Raw genomic sequence first — 20,682 nt, 5'->3', positions numbered from 1 at the left:
TCCAAGAGCCATACCGATAGATCCCTTAGGAGACCTATTTTTCGCTTGCCCTGAAATAGACGATCTGCAAAGTGTCCTACGCCTCTTTAGCGGATGTGGACAAAGCGGTGGCTGCAGCCAAGGACGCCTTTGAAAATGGTGAATGGGGAAGAATGAATGCCAGAGAAAGAGGAAGGCTGATGTACAGGTACGCTTTCTGTAAAAACAACTGTGTGATCTCTGGGTATCTGGGTATTGGAGAAAGAGGAAGGCTGATGTACAGGTACGCTTTCTGTAAAAACAACTGTGTTATCTCTGGGTATTGGTTGACATTGTTAAGACTTTAAAAATTCTCACAAAACAAACATTCTATGTTGAATACACCTGCGGAAGATGTAATGTGTCTCTTGTTACTTGAGTCATATAAAATGCCACACAAGTTCCTGACGTTTGCATTACTGCTCGTATCAGTCAGAGCTCATCAAGGATTGAGTAAGATGTGGAGAACATTATGGAACCCCCACAAAGACCAGGGGAAGACAGGGCTGGTGGCAAAGAAAGTTGGTGCTTCCCCGAGGTCTGAAGAGATAGAGGAGTAGATGGTGGCTAGAACCTGGCAAGGTCTATAGTTGCAGAATAGGGCTCTAGTACCTTCTTTAGCCGCAGAAGAGTGTTCTAGAGTCCTCTGTAGCTGCATAATAGCATTCTAGAGTCTCTGCAGCTGCACACCCTTCACCATCGTTACAAATGTCCTGAGGTGTCCTAGTCACCAGGTAATAAACAGGATACACAGGTCATTCTCCAAGGTCATGGACCAGAGTAGAGAAAATGGACAAAACTGCACATGGAGACATGATACGCCTTGTTTTCTAAGACAAAGAAGTAAGGAGGATAGCCGGGTGGTGGTGACACATGCCTTTAATCCCAAGACAGGCAGAGGAAGATGGATCTCTGTGAATTCGAGGACAGCCTGGTCTATAAAAGCTAGTTCCAGGACAGCTAGGACTATTACACAAAGAAACACTGTCAAAAAAAAAAAAGGAAGGAGGAAAAATACCAACACTCTGGAAGAATATTACAAGTGAGCGAGTATTCTAGAAGTAGTTCCAATAATTTATCCTGATTTTTGCTTACACACAGCTAAACGTTTGGCCTGAATTGACCGACCTCTTAGATCTGGATTTAGTAGAAGCATGGAGGCTCCTGTGCAGCCAGACTCCTGAATGTCCAGAACCACCCCAGGGAGGGAAGGATGGAGGGTGGGAGAGGAATGGGGGAATAGGGGTGGGGCATGAGTACAAATGGTTCTTTTGACTATTCCCAACAATCCCACAGACCCCATTCATGTTCCTGAGGAAACCGGCAGCTTGAAGAATCTGCTGTGGGGTTTGGGATCCACTCCACATGCCTGCTTTGTCCTCTGCAGTTAGTTTTGAAACATTTCTGTACCAACCAAAAAGCCACAAGTGTTCACGGTCCTGAGTGGGGTGCGGTTTGTGCTCTGACCCCTCCCTGTGTGATAATGAACTACTCACTTGCTGCTGGTTCCTTTGACCCGCCTCCTCCTGTCTGTGGCTGCTCTGGCTCTGCCACCACGCCACTGCTTATACCTAGGAGGCCAGGGGCACACGCTGAGGACATGGTTGGCTTCTCCCTGCAGCTTAGTGGTAAAGCACTTACCTAGCATGTGAGGTCTGGGGTTTGATCCATAGCACTGCAAAATCTGTATTAATAACCTGCTGAAATACACCATTTATACAATGATTTATTTAATTCCTGCCTTCCTAGACTATGCTCTCCAAAGGGGGAGGTATGTTGCTCTGGACCAGTCTCTGGAATCGCAGTGCTAGCATGTAGAACTAGCGCTAGCATGTAGAACTAGCGCTAGCATGTACAACTAGCGCTAGCATGTACAACTAGTGCTAGCATGTACAACTGACTAGTGCTAGCATGTCCAGCTAGTGCTAGCATGTCCAACTAGTGTTAGCATGTCCAAGTAGTCCTAGCATGTACAACTAGACTAGCACAAACAACTAGTTCTAGCATGTACAACTATTCCTAGCATATACAACTAATGCTAAATGTACAACTAATGCTAGCATATACAACTAGTCCTAGCATGTACAACTAGACTAGCATGTACAACTAGCGCTAGCCTGTACAACTAGAGCTAGCATGTACAACTAGAGCTAGCATGTAAGTGTTGAGTGGATTCCTCCCACTGTGCACACAGACTCGCTGATCTGATGGAAGAAAACCAAGAGGAGCTGGCAACCATAGAAGCACTAGATTCCGGGGCTGTCTACACCCTGGCTCTGAAGACTCACATCGGAATGTCTGTGCAGACATTCAGATACTTCGCAGGCTGGTGTGACAAAATTCAGGTAGGCACACAAGCTCCTCGTCCCTAGAGGGAGGTGGCCTCAAGAGCGCTGGTTTGTGGCAGGGCTGGCCTCTAGCTCTGTGGCATCACTTCATTTCCCGTCCTCTGGAGGGGAGCAGTGTTGGATACCCGTGCTGCAGAAAAGCAGGCAAACCCACTAGGAGCCTCCTTTAAGTATTTTTCTTTCTTGATCTGTGTGTATATATGTGTTCATGCGTGCAGTGTGCATGCATGCATGTGTGTGTGTGTGTGGTGGATGTTGGGTGTCTCTTCCTCAATTGCTCTCCATCTATTTTTTGAGACAGGGTCTCTCACTGAACCTGGAGCTTGTGGATTCAGTTAGACTGTCTGATCCGAGATCTCCAGAAGTTTGCCTGTCCCGCCTCTCCAGTTCTGGGATTATAGACATGTGCCATTTCATGTTTTATACGTAGGTGCTGGGGATCTGAACTCAGGTCATCAAGCTGACAGCATGCCCTTTCCCGAGCAGGGTCATCTCCCCAGTCCTATCATAGTTCATTTGAAAAAGAAACAGCAATTCATTCTAACACAGGAATTTATTTCCTAGACGTTGAACAGGAGAGAGCAAAAAAGCATATTATCTGCGATTAAGGTTAGTAATTTAAGTTAATAAAATATCTACCTCCGTTTCCTTTAGGGCTCTACAATCCCAATCAACCAGGCCCGTCCAAATCACAACCTAACCTTCACCAAGAAGGAGCCACTTGGGTAAGAGGAGAACCTCTGGGTGACGTGGACGCTGCACCAGCATGGCGGAGGGCACTAAGGGCGTGGGCCTTCGAGCCTGGGGTGACGTGGACATTGTGCCAGTGTGGCGGGGGGCACTAAGGGCGTGGGCCTTCGAGCCTCTGGGTGGAGTGGACGCTGCGCCAGCATGGGGGTCTAACGGTGTGGAGCTTCGAGCCTTGGGATGACATGGACGTTATGTCAGCGTGGGGGGGGGGCACTAAGGGCGTGGGCCTTCTCCCCGCAGCGCCTGCGCCATCATCATCCCCTGGAACTACCCACTGATGATGCTGGCCTGGAAGAGCGCAGCATGCCTGGCGGCGGGCAACACCCTGGTCCTCAAGCCGGCACAGGTGAGCCTCACCAGCGGGCAGAGGGCTCCGTTTGCCTGTAAACTTAACACAGACACACATCTGTGAACAGCACACCCCCAAGCTTCCCACGGTTCACAGACAACGCTTCATATGTTATTTATAAATTCTCATTTTTAGAAATCGCAGGTTGGGGAGGAGCGTGTGCGTGCGTGGGCGCAGAGTTCAGGGGACGAAGTCTGAGGAATTTGTTCTCTCCCTGTAAGATCTGGGAATTGAACTCGGGTCACAGGGTTTGGTGCCAAGGGCATTGTTTATGCACCATCTTACTGACCCCATTCACATTTAATTACCAAAAATCTCGCAAAGGGATGGAAGATGGGGGAAAGTACGTAAGATTAACGTAGAAATTGGGCAACTGTGTAAGGTCCGGGGGTGTACAAACTTCGACTCTGTGACGTAACTCGGTCATATGCACAGTCATCCAGTGAGACAAATGACGGAAGGGCCACAGGTTGAACACGCCTGAAATCATGTACATGCGTGGACAACAAGGGAATGCTTAAGAACACACCTGAGGCACTTCTCCGAGAAGCCTCCTGATGCTGCAGTAGTTTCTGTATGTGTTAAGAACACCTCGTGTGACTCAGGCTGATCTTGAACTTCCCTGCACCTGAAGCTGGCCTGAAACCCAAAACATCTGGTCCTCCTGCCTCCACCACCCCAGGGCTATGATCACAGGCAGAGGCTATACCCAGCTTCGGGAGTGGGTATAAGCGTTATTCTACCCATGGTGGCTTCATTCCAGGGCATAATAACACACCGTGTGGATCAGTCCCCTCTTCAGCGGCAGCGCTGTGGTAGACTAAACAACAGGCTGGCACAATAGGCTTCTTGGCACTGCAGCAACTGCAGCTGGCTTCTCACGAGTTTCTCCAGGCGGCCCTGTCTAAGCCTCTCTGTGTAGCTAAGGAACCTGTCACTAGAAGGGGGAGCAGGTGCCCTTTCTCCACGTGGGCTGCGGTATTTGTCATGCAGGTTCCACGCCGGGTCTTTTGGCTACTTGTCCATTCTGTGAAGGTCGCTTAATTTAAAATAATAATAGGATCTGTGATTCCATGTAGCGAGGCCTGTTGACTGCACACAGGGCAACTTTCAGGGCAGAGGAACAACTGAGTGGGACAGTGGCACAGACACACAAAGCTAATGCGGGGACTATGGTGATCTCACGCTCCTTCCCCGCCCTCCCACAGGGAGAGAGGGAGAGGGAGAGACAGACAGGTGGAGGGAGGGCAGGTCCCCCTTGATTCTGCGTTTGCCTCATTCACAGGACACTGACACCCTCTGTGATCTCCCACCCCACTTCCATTACACTGAACACTACTGTCCAGCCCTAAACGTGAGTCACAGATGGTTTACTGCGTATCTGCCGGTGGAAACAGAAGCTCAGATATTCGCCATACCTCTCTGGGATCTTCCGCCTACCCCACTGTTAGAGATCAAACGAGAAAAAGAAGCACTCATTTAGTTAATCAGCATTAACATAGAGAAAAATAAAAGGATAGAGAGAACAAGAAAGAAACGCAGTGAAGACTTCATATTTGGGTGGCCAGGGTGAACGAGGAATTCTCTGGACTATTTTAGAAACTTTACCATAAGTCTGAAGTTATCTTCAAATTAAATACATAACAATAGAGAAATGTAAGATACAAAGAGAATGAACTCCCAGGGGCAGGGAAATGGCTCACTGGGCGGGAGGACAAGCTTTGCCAGCATGTACACCTGAGTCTGGATTCTCAGAAGCTGTGTGGTGAGCTGGACACAGATGGATGTGTCTGTAGCCCATGCAGTGATGGGGAACACGTGGATGCAGCCAGATTGATTATAACCAGCTTGGCTGAAACGCCATGCTTCTTATTCAGTGACAGGCCGCGTCTCAGGGCAATAAGGTGGACGACACCAACATCCAGCCCTGGTTTCCATAAGTGTGCACACCCACACTCCTGTGCACGTACCTCAAGTGTGCACCACACCCACAAACGAGGGAATCAGGGCCCTGGTAAGGACAGGACAGGTCTGAGGAAGGCAACGACTGTCTTCACTTCCAGGTCACGCCCTTGACAGCCCTGAAGTTTGCAGAGCTGACAGTGAGAGCTGGGTTTCCAAAGGGGGTAATCAACATCGTGCCAGGCTCAGGTATGTCAGCAGGGGACCAACGGGTACCTCAGGAAGCTGAATGCTGTTTCCCACTGCAGTCTTGGCCCGAATGAACTGCGTTACAACTGAATACAGTTCACGAAGCGTAATACATTTATGGTGCAATGGAAATATAGAGTTGAAATCTAATGTGTGTGGAGTGTGGGGAGGAATGGCATTGTAAAACCGCCCTAAGGGGGCCATATTGACTTTGGAAGGTAACAACTGGGGCTTCTCCATCAATGGGCACCGTTGCATGGAGGACACTGTTTAAATCCATTTGTAATTAACACAGAAAATGTAACTGCGGGTTCGAATCTAAGCTTAGAAACCTACTTGAGCAAACGCAAACCCACCCTCCCTGCACGATCTGAGTCGTGTCTTCCCCTCACTGAATTCTGCAGGCGGAGTCGCAGGACAGCGGCTGTCTCAGCACCCGGACATCCGCAAGCTTGGCTTCACCGGCTCCACGTCTGTGGGCAAACAGATCATGAGCAGGTACTGGCTTTCTGTGGGAAGCCCACTCAATCAGGCTTCGACCTGACATCCAACAGAGTGTGTTGGAACAAAGAAAAGGCTGGGGATAAGGCTCAGCTGGCAGATTGATTGCCGAGGTTGCACAATGCCCTGGATTTGATTCCTATGGCAGCAGAGAGAGGATGTGAGGGTCCACACTGCAATGCCAGCACTCTGGAGGTGGAGGTGGGGGGTCAGAAGCTGGGGTGTGTGAGATGCTGTCTCAGGAAACAAAATAAGCAACAACAATAAAACTAGAATTAAGAGAAACCGTAACGAACGGAGAAACTGCCTTTATCACTGACAAATACTGAGACACAAATGTAAGACAAAGCTCTCCACAGTTGAAACCAGGGCCATGGGCTGGAGACAGAGCTGCACCGAGACACGGGAGAATTCTGTGGGCTATTTTTTTTTCCTATCAATAATTCTATCCACTCAGCATAAGAGTGCTTAGGAAGGCTGGGAAGACTTTCTCGTGGGTTGTCTCCATCACCACTCAAAAAGCAAACCAACAAAAAGCTACGTAATAAGGAGTGAAGAACTAAAAAGCGTACCTGAACCATTGCTATCCCGCCTGTGGCGGTCTTGCAGGCTGTCTAGAAGCGGATTTGCCTGCAGACCTTGATATACGAAATCCCTAAAGGTGAATTTCCCTTATTTCATTATTAGACCACCGGATTTCTCAAACATTACAGAACACCTCTGAAGTATGCAAACCATGGGAAAAACCACGTGAACCTCCCACATTTACCACCCAGCCGCCATATCGGGTTTCTTTTCTCTTCCCCTCTCCTCTCTGAGACACGGTTTCTCTGTGCAGCAGGGCAGGCCTTGCACTCGCCATCCTCCTGCCTCCACGCTCTGAATGTGGGCGCTACAGGCATGCACTCCATGCCCTCATAAATGAGGTTCTTAATGTTTCTGACGCTCAATTGTATTTTGCATGTCAAGTACGAACATGGTTAGGAGAGAGAGAGACACAGATAGACGGACAGACGGACAGAATAACTGCTTGTTCCTATTTGTTCTCCTCTAGCTGCGCTGTGAGCAACCTGAAGAAAGTCTCCCTTGAGCTGGGCGGCAAATCCCCACTTATAATATTCAATGACTGTGAACTTGACAAGGCTGTGAGGATGGTAAGGGGACCCAGACCAGGCAGAAGGCGCCTAGATTTACAACACGCTTCCCTTCCTTTATTGGAGGACTTCAGATGGGATCTAGTTGAGCTACTCAGAAGCAAATGCCATCTTTGTGTTTATCCTAAGGATGCTTAATTGCTTTAAATGGCTTTTTATAATAGCTCCCTCCTGTCTGCTAGCACCTTGTCTCCTTCATCCCTCTTCTGGTCTAGAAACCAGGCTCTGGCTAAACTCTTTAAAGAAACTCAGCAAAGGGTTTGCCTCCATGCCTGACACCCAAGTTCCATCCGCAGACTCACGAAGTGGAAGAAAAAAACCACTTCCTGCAAGTTGACCTCTGACCTCCATACACATGTTAGAATATTTATGCACCTGCCTCCAAAATTTAACATGTAAAATATTTCTAAAATAAGGAGAAAAATAGTTAGCAGGGCTTGCCTTTGCCTGCAATGGAAGTCAGGGTTGGACTCCCAGCACGTCATAACCGGGCATGGCGGTACTCATCTATAAACCCTGCACAGGATCATCTTAGGTGTATCCTCATTGTCACACATTTTAAATAAGTGCTCACGAGCTGCAACTGGGAAAAGTCAAAACAATGATCTCCCAGCAGTCACTAAGAGTCACTAACAATCTACAGGACTGTCTCCAGTCTCTTGTTACTGTGACGCTTGCATAAAAACAGGTGAGGCCAGGGCAGAGGGTTCAGTCAGTACAGCAAGTGCAAGGACCAGCATCTGGATTCGTAGCACCCATATAACATAGGGCAGTGTGCACCTGGAGTCCCGGCACTGGGAGAGGGGAGCATCCCTGGAGTTCACTAGCCAGTCAGTCCAGCTAAACAAAAGACTCTGACAAGAAAAAAATTAAAACATGGAGAGCAACTGAGAAACACATGTGGTGTTGACCTCATCTCCATGTGCACACACACAGGAACATGTTCTCACACGAAGTGCCGCCCTCTCTCTGTGATGGGATGAGCGGCTGACCTGAGCAATACTAACGTGGCTTTCTCCTCTGTTGCTGAAGGGCATGGGTGCAGTGTTTTTCAATAAAGGAGAGAACTGCATTGCGGCAGGACGGCTGTTTGTGGAGGAATCCATCCACGACGAATTCGTAACCAGGGTGGTAAGGCATCTTAGATCTGCTGCAGGTTGTACACAAATAGTTCTCTGGAAAAGCACTTCTGGGATTATTCCTGAATTTCAGATGTGAGATAGCAATGGCAGTGTTGTGATAGTTGAGGTGGCCAGGGGTGCAGATGGTTCAGTGACTACTTAACACACACATGGCCTTGTGTTCCAAGACACACACACACACTTAATACACACACATACATACACACACACTTAATACACACATACATACACACACACTTAATACACATATACATACACACACTTAATACACACACATACATACACACACTGAATACACACACATACATACACATACACTTAATACACACATACATACACACACTTAATACACACATACACACACACACTTAATACACACATACATACACACACTTAATACACACACATACATACATACACAATACACACATACATACACACAGTTAATACACACACATACATACACACACTTAATACACACATACATACACATACACTTAATACACACACATACATACACACACAATACACACACATACATGCACGTGCATACATACACACACACACACACACACACCATGCACTGGCACATACCTGTAATCCCAGTGCTGGACAGGCAGTAAACACAAACAGAGGCCAGGGACTGACTGACCAAACACCATAGACTGACCAGCAGGCTTCGGGCAAAGGAGAAACTCGGCCTCAAAACACAGGTGGAGAACACCTGGGGGAAAACAGCCATGTTGTTCTCTGGCCTCTGCCTGTGTGCGCACTCACACACATTCACCTGCACAAATACAGACACATAAACACACAAAAGCAGAGGCATCCTTTCTTCATAGAGAGCACGACAGTTTTTCAAAGGCAGGTCGTGGGGAATCAGCAGGCAGTAGTCACTGACTTCTCAGGCTTACAGAGTACTTTACTTTGTGTCTCATTAGAATCCAGTCCGCAGTATAGACATAGAGAGGCTCATAGGATCTGACACATGAGACATTTCCAAAGCAGAGACCAGAAATGTCAAGCACTTGCTGTATTGGTCCAGCACAGGCCTGTTTTCTAAATGGGCAATTTTTGTATTCATTTATCCTGTTTCCTTTTTTAAGACTTGGATGAGCAGGCTTTCACTGTGCAACTTGCATAACTGGAAGCTTGCTAGGTAGACCAGGCTGCCCTCAAACTCAAGAGATCTTCCTGCTTCTGAGTCCAAAATGCTGGGATTAAAGACACGCACCACCACAACTAGATGAGATTTATTTGCAACTGTGTGTGCGTGTGCATGCGTGCACCCTGTAGGTCAGAGGTGGTTGTGAACACCTGATGTAAATACTAAAAACCAAACAAGTCTTTTGAAAAGACAATATGCATTCCTATCCTCTGATCCATCTCTCCAGCCCCTCAACAGCTAAGTGCTGAGCACCCAGCAATGTCATTTGCTGGGCATTGACAATACAGAACAGGCAGGCAGCCAGGGTCATCATCATGCAGAGTATCTCTCCAGCACAGGGTTTGCAAGACACCAAGAGATCAGTAGCAGATCTATATTCAAACTGATGGGGCCACGGGGGCTTCTGTCCTTTCTCCTCATTGAGCTGGAGTTACAGCCAGAAAACGACACAGAGGACGACCAGGATGAGAAGCAGCACACACAGGTGTGCCAGGGAGGAGTAGTGCGACACTTCTCACCAGAACATTCCATCCCGGTTACGGGTCAGGTCGGCCCTGGTTACACAGGGGATTCTAAGACAGCCTGGGCTACATGGGGTCTGTCTCAAAAAAACAAAACACAAAAAACAAAACAAAACAAAAAAACCCAAAACAACAACAAAAAAATTCCAGCAATTATTCCAACCTGGCAATCTCATGAGAATCTCACAAGGGCGCTCTACCACACTTAAAGAAGAAACAACACTAGAAATTTTTTTCCCATCAAGAGTCTAAGACGTTGGGGCTGGAGAGATGGCTCAGCGGTTAAGAGCATTGCCTGCTCTTCCAAAGGTCCTGAGTTCAATTCCCAGCAACCACGTGGTGGCTCATAACCTTCTGTAATAAGGTCTGGTGCCCTCTTCTGACCTGCAGGCATATACGCAGACAGAATATTGTATACATAATAAATAAATAAATATTTTTTTTAAAAAAAGAGTCTAAGACGTTAAGGAAAACTCCAGAATGTCACTTTGCTCTTCATGAGTTAACCTTCAGGACTTGGATACACAGCACCGGGCTTGTATTGTGAGAATATAGTACTTGGGGACTTTACCTTTAAAGTCACAGTGAAAAGTGCCTGTGTGTGAGAGGACAAACCCATTTAACCCCTTCGGGGCCTCGGTTTCTCCTTCTGTAACATGGAAACATTGAAGACTTGCTTCCAGTGCAGCTGGAAAGAGCCAACCACACATCTGTCAACCGCTCATGACACCACGACACAAATATACACATAGAACACGTTACTGATAACATTGCTACTACTAATGGCGATGGTGTTTTGTGGATTGGGTAAAATACAGGTGGAAGAGATCAAGAAGATGAAGATTGGTGATCCGCTGGACAGATCTACAGACCACGGGCCCCAAAACCACAAAGCCCATCTAGAAAAGCTGCTGCAGTACTGTGAAACTGGGGTGAAGGAAGGGGCCACCCTGGTATACGGAGGACGACAGGTGCAGCGGTCAGGTAAGAACGTCTCTGGGGAAGTGCCTGGTGCCTGCCCCACCCCCAAAACCCAGAATGGATGGTAATGAACTATGCTTCAGTGCCTCCCCTGCAGAAGAGTGGTGTGTCTGTGTGCACACACACGTGTGCATGTGTGCTTATATGTGTATATGTGCAGTGTGTGCATGTGTGCTTATATGTGTATATGTGCAGTGTGTGCATGTGTGCTTATATGTGTGTATGTGCAGTGTGTGCATGTGTGCTTATATGTGTATATGTGCAGTGTGTGCATGTGTGCTTATATGTGTATATGTGCAGTGTGTGCATGTGTGTGTGCACACACGTGTGTGCATGTATGCTTATGGATACAGGTGTGGCATATGCACCAATGTGTGTGTATGTGTGTGTATGTGCAGTGTGTGTATGTGTGTGTGTGCACATCCATGTGGGGGTGTATGTGTGCCTATATGGGTGAATATGTATATGTGCAGTGTATGTATATACATGTGTATGTGTGTGTGTGCATATGGGTGCATATGCGTGTAGGTGCGGCATGTGTGTGCCTATGTGTGTGTATATGTGCAGCATATGGATATACATGTGTGTGTGTACATGTGTTTGTGCACATGGGTGCATATGCGTGTAGGTGCAGTGTGTGTGTGTGTGCTTATGTGTGTGAATATGTATCTGTGCAGCGTATGTATTTACATGTGTGTGTATACGTGTTTGTGCACATGGGTGCATATGCGTGTAGGTGCAGTGTGTGCATGCAGGTTTCACCTGCTGTCAAGACGGGGCTTAATATGTTGACCTTCAAAACCAGACAAGTACTGTTTGGACGGTTATTGTACACAGGCTCTTTATTTTAAATAATGGCGAAAGCAAGGAAAATCAAAGTATTTATCCTGTGTTCCTTGGATGAGCTAAGTTTCCAGAAGCCTGAATAGGTGGTACAGGGACATTTCCAGAAAAGAACTGATGTAAATCAAAAGAATAAAAAAGCCGGGTGGTGGTGGCGCACGCCTTTAATCCTAGCACTAGGCAGGCAGAGGCAGTCAGATCTCTGAGTGGTAGGCCAGCCTGGTCAACAGAGTGAGTTCTAGGACAGTCAGGGCTACATAGAAAAAAACCTCGTCTTGGGAGAAGGAAAAAAAAGACAGAGTAGAAAAATCACTGCTCTGCAATTCTCTAGACGAAAATCACTGATTCAGGGAGAAAATGGTGGTCCATGGAGACTGGAGTCCTTAGACCAAGGAACTGGGAGCTGGAGAGGGATAAGGCATCTACATCACTGCTGCTCCTGCAGAAGACCTGGGTTGATTCCCAGCACCTACATGGGAGCTCACAGCTGTGACTCCAGTTCCAGAGGACTTCTTGTCTCCGTGGGCACCGAGCAAGAGCACAGTGGGCACGCATGCAGGCGAACATATAATTATTTTTTAAAAAACTTACTGTTTTTATATGTATGTGTGTTGAACCTGTATGTGGGTCTGTGTATCACATGCTCGCTTGGTTATGTGTGTGTTGAGCCTGTATGTGGACCTGTGTATCACATGCTTGGTTATGTGTACGTGTGTTGATCCTGTATGTGGTTCTGTGTATCACATGCTTGCTTGGGGTCTGTGACAGTCAAGAGAGGGTCTCGATCTCCAGGGACTGCAGTTCCAGGTGCCTGTGAGTTGCCACGTGGGGCTGGGAATCAAACCCGGGTCTTCTGGAAGAGCAAGTGCTCTTCACCACTGAGCCATCTCACCAGGCCCCAGTTTTTTTTTTTTTTAAGGAATATACGATATAGAAAAACAAGTATCACCTAACAAAGCAATGGCAAATTAAAAATTCTAAGATATTCAATGGTACAGCCAGGTAGGGCGGCATACACATTAACTCCAGCACTTGAGAACCTGAGGCAGGATGGAGGTTCAAAACACGCCAGTGGGGAAAAAAAACAACTCAAAGGTGCTGAACTATGAATATATATTAAATACATACTCTTTTACATCCTTAAGCTTTCCACAATAGTCATGTAAAAAAATGAGCATCCAGAAAGGCCCCTGCTACACAGAAGACGGTTCTCTTCTCCTTTAGATAAGCCTGGGGTGGGGGCTGGACTACCTCAGTAAACTGGGGATGAAAACAACATCGTCTGTGGCTGATGCTTCTATTCTTCCTCCCAGGCTTCTTCATGGAACCAACTGTGTTCACAGATGTCGAGGACCACATGTACCTCGCCAAAGAGGAATCCTTCGGGCCTATCATGGTCATTTCTAAGTTTCCAAACGGGTGTGTTCCCTACGCACACTGTGTAACATGGGTTTCAGCGAGATGACTCCTCTGCCTGGTGCTGTCCCTAGAGCATGCAATCAATGGACGTGCAATTCTCCACCCTAAGAGTAAACCAACGGGTTAATAAGTTAGAAGCACCTGGGGGCTGGGAAATAGCTCACTGGATGAAGGGCTTCCTGGGCAAAGGGGAGGGCCGGAGTGCAGATCCTAGCACCCACTTACGAGGGAGGTGTGGCACCATGGCAGATGCAAACTCAGAACTGAGCAGAGAGAGGAACGTCATCCCACAAGCCAATCCAGCCTGACTGGTGAGCTATAGGTTTAATGACAGACCCTGTTTCAAAAGCTAAGGAGACAGCAGAGTAGCTGCGTTTGGGGAAGACAGGAGAGCTTTGAGGCTGGACAGTTCTGAAGAGGGGTGAACACAAGAAAAAAGGCTCTGAAAACTGGCAGAGGAAGCACACACATGATCCCTGCAGACTAAAAAAGATGATGCTAGTGAAATGGGAAGAGATACTCCCCGACCTGTGTGGAGAGTGGAATACTCTCCCTGCACATTTAATGGTGTTTTCTGCTTCTGGAAACATCTCACAGGGACATCGATGGAGTTCTGCGCCGAGCAAATAACACCGAATATGGTTTGGCCTCTGGGGTTTTCACCAGAGACATCAACAAGGCCATGTACGTGAGTGACAAGCTAGAGGCGGGAACGGTTTTCATCAACACCTACAACAAGACAGACGTGGCCGCCCCTTTCGGCGGAGTGAAGCAGTCTGGCTTTGGGAAGGACTTAGGTGAGTGTGGCTTATTTTGCTCCTGGACATTCACACTGCACCACACAGAAACATTATTTCCAGGCCACTGCACTACCTTATTATTTTAAAGGGGATCTCCTACACAGCAGTTTACAAAGGACACTGGAATTCTAAAAACCATTAAGTACATTGTAAGACAACCACAACTGTTTGCTTCCATGCGTGGGTACGTGTGTCACGTCGCACATGTGCTCGGAGGAAAACTGTCCATGTTGGTTCTCTCCTTTCACCCCATGGATCCTGGAGATTTAACACAGGCCATGGGGCTTGCTTGAGAAGGGCCTTTCCCTACTCAGAAATCTCTTGGGTCAATTGTTTTAGCTAAAACAGGTTTTTAAATCTGACTTTCAGTATGAAGTTGGTTTTGTGGAACTCAGTGGAACCAAGACGACAGTCTGGGGGGTCAAAGTAGCTCTGGGGTTGGTCCTCTGTGAGTCTTGCAGAGTCACGGAGATAAGCAGGGTCTCCTGGGCACGTAGGGCTTCTAGGCACAGAGAACACACGATGCTGGACTCAGTTCACGGTGAGCGATTGTCCTGCCATCTCTCAAGCCACAGCTCACTCTGGATGCTGAGGTAGTGCTGGGCCCTCGTGGAAGACTTTACCTGATGAGCACAACTGAGGAAACCCAGCAGGAAGCTGCTAGGATGCCATTGTTCCGATCAGGGAAACCAGGCCCAGAACAGGGGGATGAGGTGCCCAGTTCCACACAGACAGGCCAAGACAGAGAAGTAAAAGTCAGCCAGTCCGCCTGCAGATCTCACCTCCTACTCTGTAGTCCTCCATGGCTTAAAAATATCAAGTGTAAAAATATACCTTAGGAAGGGAGAGCATGGTATGGTGGTTCGTGCCGACAATCCAGCACTTAGGAGCACAGGAGACAAAAGGACCAGTTCAAGAGCATCGTTGGCCAAATAGCAAATTTGAAAGCAGCCTACGCTATGTGAATCTCAAAACACTCTGAAATAAAAATACTTGATTTGCTGAAACTTCCCTGCAAATTTGGCTCATTTAAGGCATTAGATTCTGTTTCCTAGAGATTTTTGACAATGTATTTATAGGAATAAAAAGTGGTTTGGGTCTAAGACACAGTTGCAGGTTTTCTTGGAAAGTTTTTGTCACAGAAGAAGCCAATTCTGTTTGTTCTCTGACAGTGTAACCTACAGCTAAAGGCTTGTTTGACTATAAAACAAAACAAAATTCCTCATGGTACCAACACGACTGAAGGCTCCTTGGCTCAATGTAGTCTCAATCTCGGCAATTGTGGGTTATACTTACCTAGGGGCTGTAAAATATCTGATCTGATTGCTCTGGAGAAGGCTGGGAACAAGTTTGCTCTAATGAGGGAACAAGTTTGGCAGCTCTCTCTCCAACAAGCAAAGGAAGCTGCACTTCCATTCCCCTCTCAGTGACTGCTCCCAAGCTTCCGTCCCTGTACTCAACTCTGCTTTATTTAATGCACCTGAACAAACAGCACCCTGGTCACAGGACCGCAAAACGAAGAAACAGTTCATAAAGCAGGGAACAGGAGGAAGGTTAGGGCTGAAGCTCACCAACCAACGCGCCAATCCCTGAAGGGCCTGGTAGGCTACTCTAACCCTCACTACTCATAACAGTCTATGATCTGCTAGCATCCACACTGTGAGGACTGTTAGCCATGCCTAAGGTCAGGGTCTTGCCCTAACTTACTTCAAGGCTCTCGAACATCTCGTGTGAACCTGAGGAGCACAGGTCTAGGCCACAAGTTCTTACCCATCCTTGTGTGTGTTCTACTGCCTAATCTTCTCTTCCCCCAGGTGAGGAAGCCCTGAATGAATACCTCAAAACCAAAACAGTGACACTGGAGTATTAGAGCAACGCTAGCATCAGGAAGCCATTGACCAACAGTCGCTGATGAACAAGGAACGATCTGGGAGCCACAAAAATATACAGAAGGATCAAAGAAGACCAAAAAGAAGATTGCGCCACTTGTGCGGCCATTTGCCCGAGTGTTGGGTCTCTTGGGGAGCATTTGCACAAGGACCTCAGTAAATTCCAGTACGCATCTTTCCTATCACAGAGTGTCTTACCTCCGTCAGGTTTTAACAACGTTGGTTATTGTTGGTATTTCTAAGTGTGGGAGTCTGCTATCTCTCGGGAAGAACTATTCTCTTCAAGGCCTTCCTTCCTCACTCAGCTATAATATATAGGACTTCTGGGTCTCTAATCCCTGAGCCATACATACAGGATACCAACAATTATTTCTTTACTTTTGCTATCAAAGAACAGGCTATCCCCATAGAATGTGATGGCTGTCCTTTTCATTCCCATAGTAAAGTGATCTTGGTGCCTTTGACTATTCTGTTGCCCATCATGACATGACAAATGAGCACCTAGGAAAACTTCCTCCAGAACTACCAGCCTGGTACAAAGTTAAGTTCTGAGGACACCAAAATTACTGACATTGTCTTTGGTTCTATAATTTAAACCCCAGTAAACATCTTTCTAAGCGAATTTTGGGAGGTAAACAGCGTGAGACAGCCAATCTTAGTCATAATAGACTGCCTTACTGTCTGGCTTGGAAAAAATGACCCACCTTCTCTGAGCTTTCTATGTCTTACTTGTAAAGAGGGGATCGCAGTGCCTTCTCACAGCTCTGCCTACAAGGACTCCATGCAATAAGCAACGCCCCACCACGGTGCTTCACTTGAAATACTCAATTGAAGTTTTCTTTCTGTCACTATTTTAGAAGTAGTAAGTTAACTGGCTGCATGAGGGAACTTCTTAGAAGGCTCACTAATCAGTGAAGCTAACTGGTGGGTAAATGAACTACCTACACTTCTCAGTCATCAGTGCTTGGATCCTCTTCCCGCCCATTCTCCTCACCTATGGCATGCGACAGTACATGCCAACACGTCACATACAGCACAATGCGACAACTGTCGTGCCGTAAAAAACGGTGCTCATTTGCAATAGTTCACGTCTGTAACGCCAGACTCAGGAGGCCAGGACAGGATGACCGCTGTCACTTGAGGTCATCTGGACTATGCAGAAAGCTCGAGGCCAGTCTGGGTATCAGAAACAGTAACAAAAGCCAGTCTTTAAAATGTCAATGGCATCAGGGAAAGCATCACCCTCTCCGTGGCTTTCCTCCTAGCTGCCTACTCACCCCCCCCCCACAGGACACTCGAGTCCCACTCTTCTACCTGCTGGCTCTGCTGCTCGCTGGCTGTGGGATGTCAGGCAGGTTGGCGACCTCAAGTCTCTATGGCTTCATTTGGTGTATGAGAGACGGTGATGAACGAACGCCATGACTTACTTGGATAGTGATGGCCTGCATTTGCCCAGCATCTGCATGACATCATTGAAGAGCTGGCCGCTGCTCCTGTGTGGTGCTCACGTTGTATCCCGCTGTGACACGGGTTAAACTACTGCTTCTGACATGTAACCAGATGATGGGAGACTTCCTGGTCACAGAAGGTGGCCACATCAGTTAGCTTCACTTACATCTTTCTTTTGAAGTGCAACTTCAATGAACACTCCTTCTCCGGCATGGCAGACACTCCTGAGAAGTGCTCGCTCCTTAGAAGACTATACAGGGGTGTGTACGAATAACAGGAGAGGCAGAAAACGTTCCCAAGGAAAGACCCTAGCTTGACCAACGCAGCAAATACTGCCTTCCAGCACGTTTTATTACACTACATTCCATTATAGCAGTTAACCCATTCAATCTTGCCAGATGATGGTGAACGAAGCTGTTCTTTACCTGTGCCCATACACGACATCATCTTACAGAATATTGTGTCTCTGCTTCCTCCCCAGTTGTGGTCCTTTTCAAAGTCTGTCAGCCTTGAATCTCTCCTCAGAACCTAAAGGTTTGTTTAAAATAAAACTCAGTGTACTTACTACATCCCATGCACCTCAGTCCTCTGACTTCACCTCTGTTGACTTCTCTATGTTCTGTCTGTCCTGGATGCTCTGATGTTCCTGACACACCAAACCTGCCCACCTCGGGGCTGCTGAAGACATTGCTTCCTTATGCTACCACGGTGATGGTAATAGTTTTTTTTTTTAAATATTTATTTATTTATTATGCATACAATATTCTGTCTGTGTGTATGTTTAAAGGCCAGAAGAGGGCACCAGACCTCATTACAGATGGTTGTGAGCCACCATTTGCTGGGAATTGAACTCAGGACCTTTGGAAGAGCAGGCAGTGCTCTTAACCGCTGAGCCATCTCTCCAGCCCTGATGGTAATAGTTTTTGTTGGGGGGTGAGCACATGGCCCTCGACGTATAAATATCCTCTTAGAGCTGACTTTGACTTACCAGGTTGCTTCAATGAACGTGGAGCTGGGTAGAAAAGCAATTGAAAAGTCAGGCCTACAGCTGCACACCTCTGCCTCCTGCAGAACTCTTCTGGCTGGTCATAGCTCCCTGCCGCCGCAGACTGAGGTTTGGACAAGAATCGTGTTCCATGACAGCTCTTACCGCTCTGTCATCCTGTGCTTCCCTCTGTGTTCCTTCTAAAGTGCTCGGCACAACCCGGTCTGTACCAACCAGCTCAGTGCAGACAACCTCCGAGAACAAGTGCCGGCTTTGTTCAGTGCTGTATCTCCTGTGCCTAAGATGTTGGAGAGCTCAAGAAACATCGGCTTTCCAGCTGAGGGGTCAGGTGACCTGCCTAAAACACACAGCTGTTGAGTATTTGTGCAGTGACCTCATGGTCTTAACCATGGGATTTTTACTCCTAATGCCTGCAATAGGGCATGGAGACTGGGGAGAGGAATACAAATAATGACTTCACAAACTAAAAATAAAAAACCACAAGAGCTTTTCCAGAAGTGGTTAGGATGAGGGGGAATGAGCCGAACCTGCTGCTCCATACTAACATCCCATGAGAGTGGGAGACAGGGGAAGCCAAGGGTTCACGGAGCAGCGGAAGGCAGGTGAGAATGGCTCATGGGAAGGGCACTATTACTGCTCTTGCGAGGACACTCTTAAAAATTCACTTCCGTATCAAATGATGTTTTTTTAGAAAAGACGCAATTTTCTTCCCAATCAGGTTCAAAAACACAAAAGGAGCTAAGAGCGACTGAGAAGATAGGTAAGGTGGCTCATGCCTTTAATCCCAGCCCTTTAGGAGGCAGGGGTAGGCCTGGGCTAGTAGGGGCCGCAAGGTCAGCCAAGACTACACAGTGGGACCCTGACTCAAAGACAAAGAAAATTAAAAAAAAAGGGGGAGCATAGTGATTGTGAGGGATTTTCATCCTGACATACTCAAGTGAACCTTCAATAGTAATATAATCATGTGAAAACCACATGAAGCTCACTCAGCATCAGTTCCTTTTCACAGAAATGAACACACACCTGAGACTGCTGTGTTCACTGATACACTGGTCAATTGAACGTTAACTGATCACGTCCATTTTCAATCAGCGAGGCCATAATCACTCATGTCAATAAACACGTCTTTGTACGGTTTGGTGACTGTAATCCAAAGTGTCGACTCATTGTAAAATTGCTTGTGTGATGGATGTCACAACACATCCTACTGAGTAACTTGCTTTAGGAGCCAATGATATGGCTCTAGAGACAAAAGCTCTTGGTGTCAAACTTAACATCCTAAGTTCCAGCCCTGGAGTCCACATGACTGAGAAAGAGAACTGACTCCTACATGTTGACCTTCCTTTGACCTCTGCCCTGCACTTTGTATCTATACGCACAATGAAGAAATAATATTGTTTTATTTTCTCTTTTGTTTTTCGAGAAGGGTTTCTAGCTGTCCTGGAACTCACTCTGTAGACAAGGCTGGCCTTGAACTCTCAGAGATCCTCCTGCCTCCGCCTCCTGAATGCTGGGACTAAAGGTATGCGCCACCACAACCTGGCTAAGAAATATGATTTTTTAAAGAATTTGTGTCCTTAGGACTGGAGAGACAGAGGGACAAAGGTCTTGAGTTCAAGGCCACTAAAAACACGTAATGCCACAAATACACAAATAAAAACTCGTGGCCAAAGTTACACTGACGAGGAAATTTCCTCAGAAGGCAAGTCTTGGGTCAAATACACAATGACCGTGTTTCCCAAGACGTCTGCTGCCGTTCACACAGGACCCAACAACTCGGCTTTTCCCGAGCGCTGCTCTATGCACCATGCCTAGAGACCCTAAGTTCTTACAGTACCTCTACAGGGGAACAGATCCCAGCTGACCGCTGGTAACAGTGGAGCGGCTGGGCTGGAATTGGGTCAGAGTTTGTGTTCATGGCATAGTGATGCCAAGGCCTGATGGCTCACGTTAAATGTGGAAACACTGCCGGCAGGGACAGTGAGGAAACGCAACCCACTGCCAGGCCAGGAGTCAGAGCAGCAGGTTGTCCTGTGCACGGCCACTTGAGGCAGCAACGTTTGACTTGCCCTCCTCTCCCTCCCTCCCTCTGTCACCTGCTGGGTCTCCCTGCCACCTCTTAGACAGTTCCAGGAAAGACCCTAAGACACTACAGTATCCCTGCACTTCCTGCTTGGAAGGTTCATCTCACAC

The 20,682-nt window shown here is 47.3% G+C and overlaps 1 protein-coding gene across 1 annotated transcript in view; it reads left to right on the top strand.

Moving 5' to 3' along the window:
- The window catches only part of LOC121462323 (mitochondrial 10-formyltetrahydrofolate dehydrogenase), a 40,449-nt gene extending 22,298 nt beyond the window's left edge, over positions 1-18,151 (top strand). The window contains exons 12-23 of the mRNA XM_041673855.1: positions 60-187; positions 2,213-2,363; positions 3,021-3,091; positions 3,357-3,462; positions 5,529-5,616; positions 6,021-6,114; positions 7,172-7,271; positions 8,304-8,402; positions 10,921-11,086; positions 13,240-13,345; positions 13,943-14,142; positions 15,960-18,151. Of these exons, the coding sequence (XP_041529789.1) occupies positions 60-187; positions 2,213-2,363; positions 3,021-3,091; positions 3,357-3,462; positions 5,529-5,616; positions 6,021-6,114; positions 7,172-7,271; positions 8,304-8,402; positions 10,921-11,086; positions 13,240-13,345; positions 13,943-14,142; positions 15,960-16,015 (1,365 nt within the window). The 3' untranslated portion in view covers positions 16,016-18,151. The remainder of the gene's footprint in view (positions 1-59; positions 188-2,212; positions 2,364-3,020; positions 3,092-3,356; positions 3,463-5,528; positions 5,617-6,020; positions 6,115-7,171; positions 7,272-8,303; positions 8,403-10,920; positions 11,087-13,239; positions 13,346-13,942; positions 14,143-15,959) is intronic.
- Positions 18,152-20,682: the final 2,531 nt, after the last annotated feature.

Source organism: Microtus oregoni, unplaced genomic scaffold (genome assembly GCF_018167655.1).
Source record: "Microtus oregoni isolate MIOR12 unplaced genomic scaffold, Mior012 000001F_ref0000356, whole genome shotgun sequence".
In the NCBI taxonomy this organism is placed as follows: domain Eukaryota; kingdom Metazoa; phylum Chordata; class Mammalia; order Rodentia; family Cricetidae; genus Microtus; species Microtus oregoni.
Note: the sequence above shows the minus strand (reverse complement) of the source record. Positions and strands in the feature narration are given on the sequence as shown.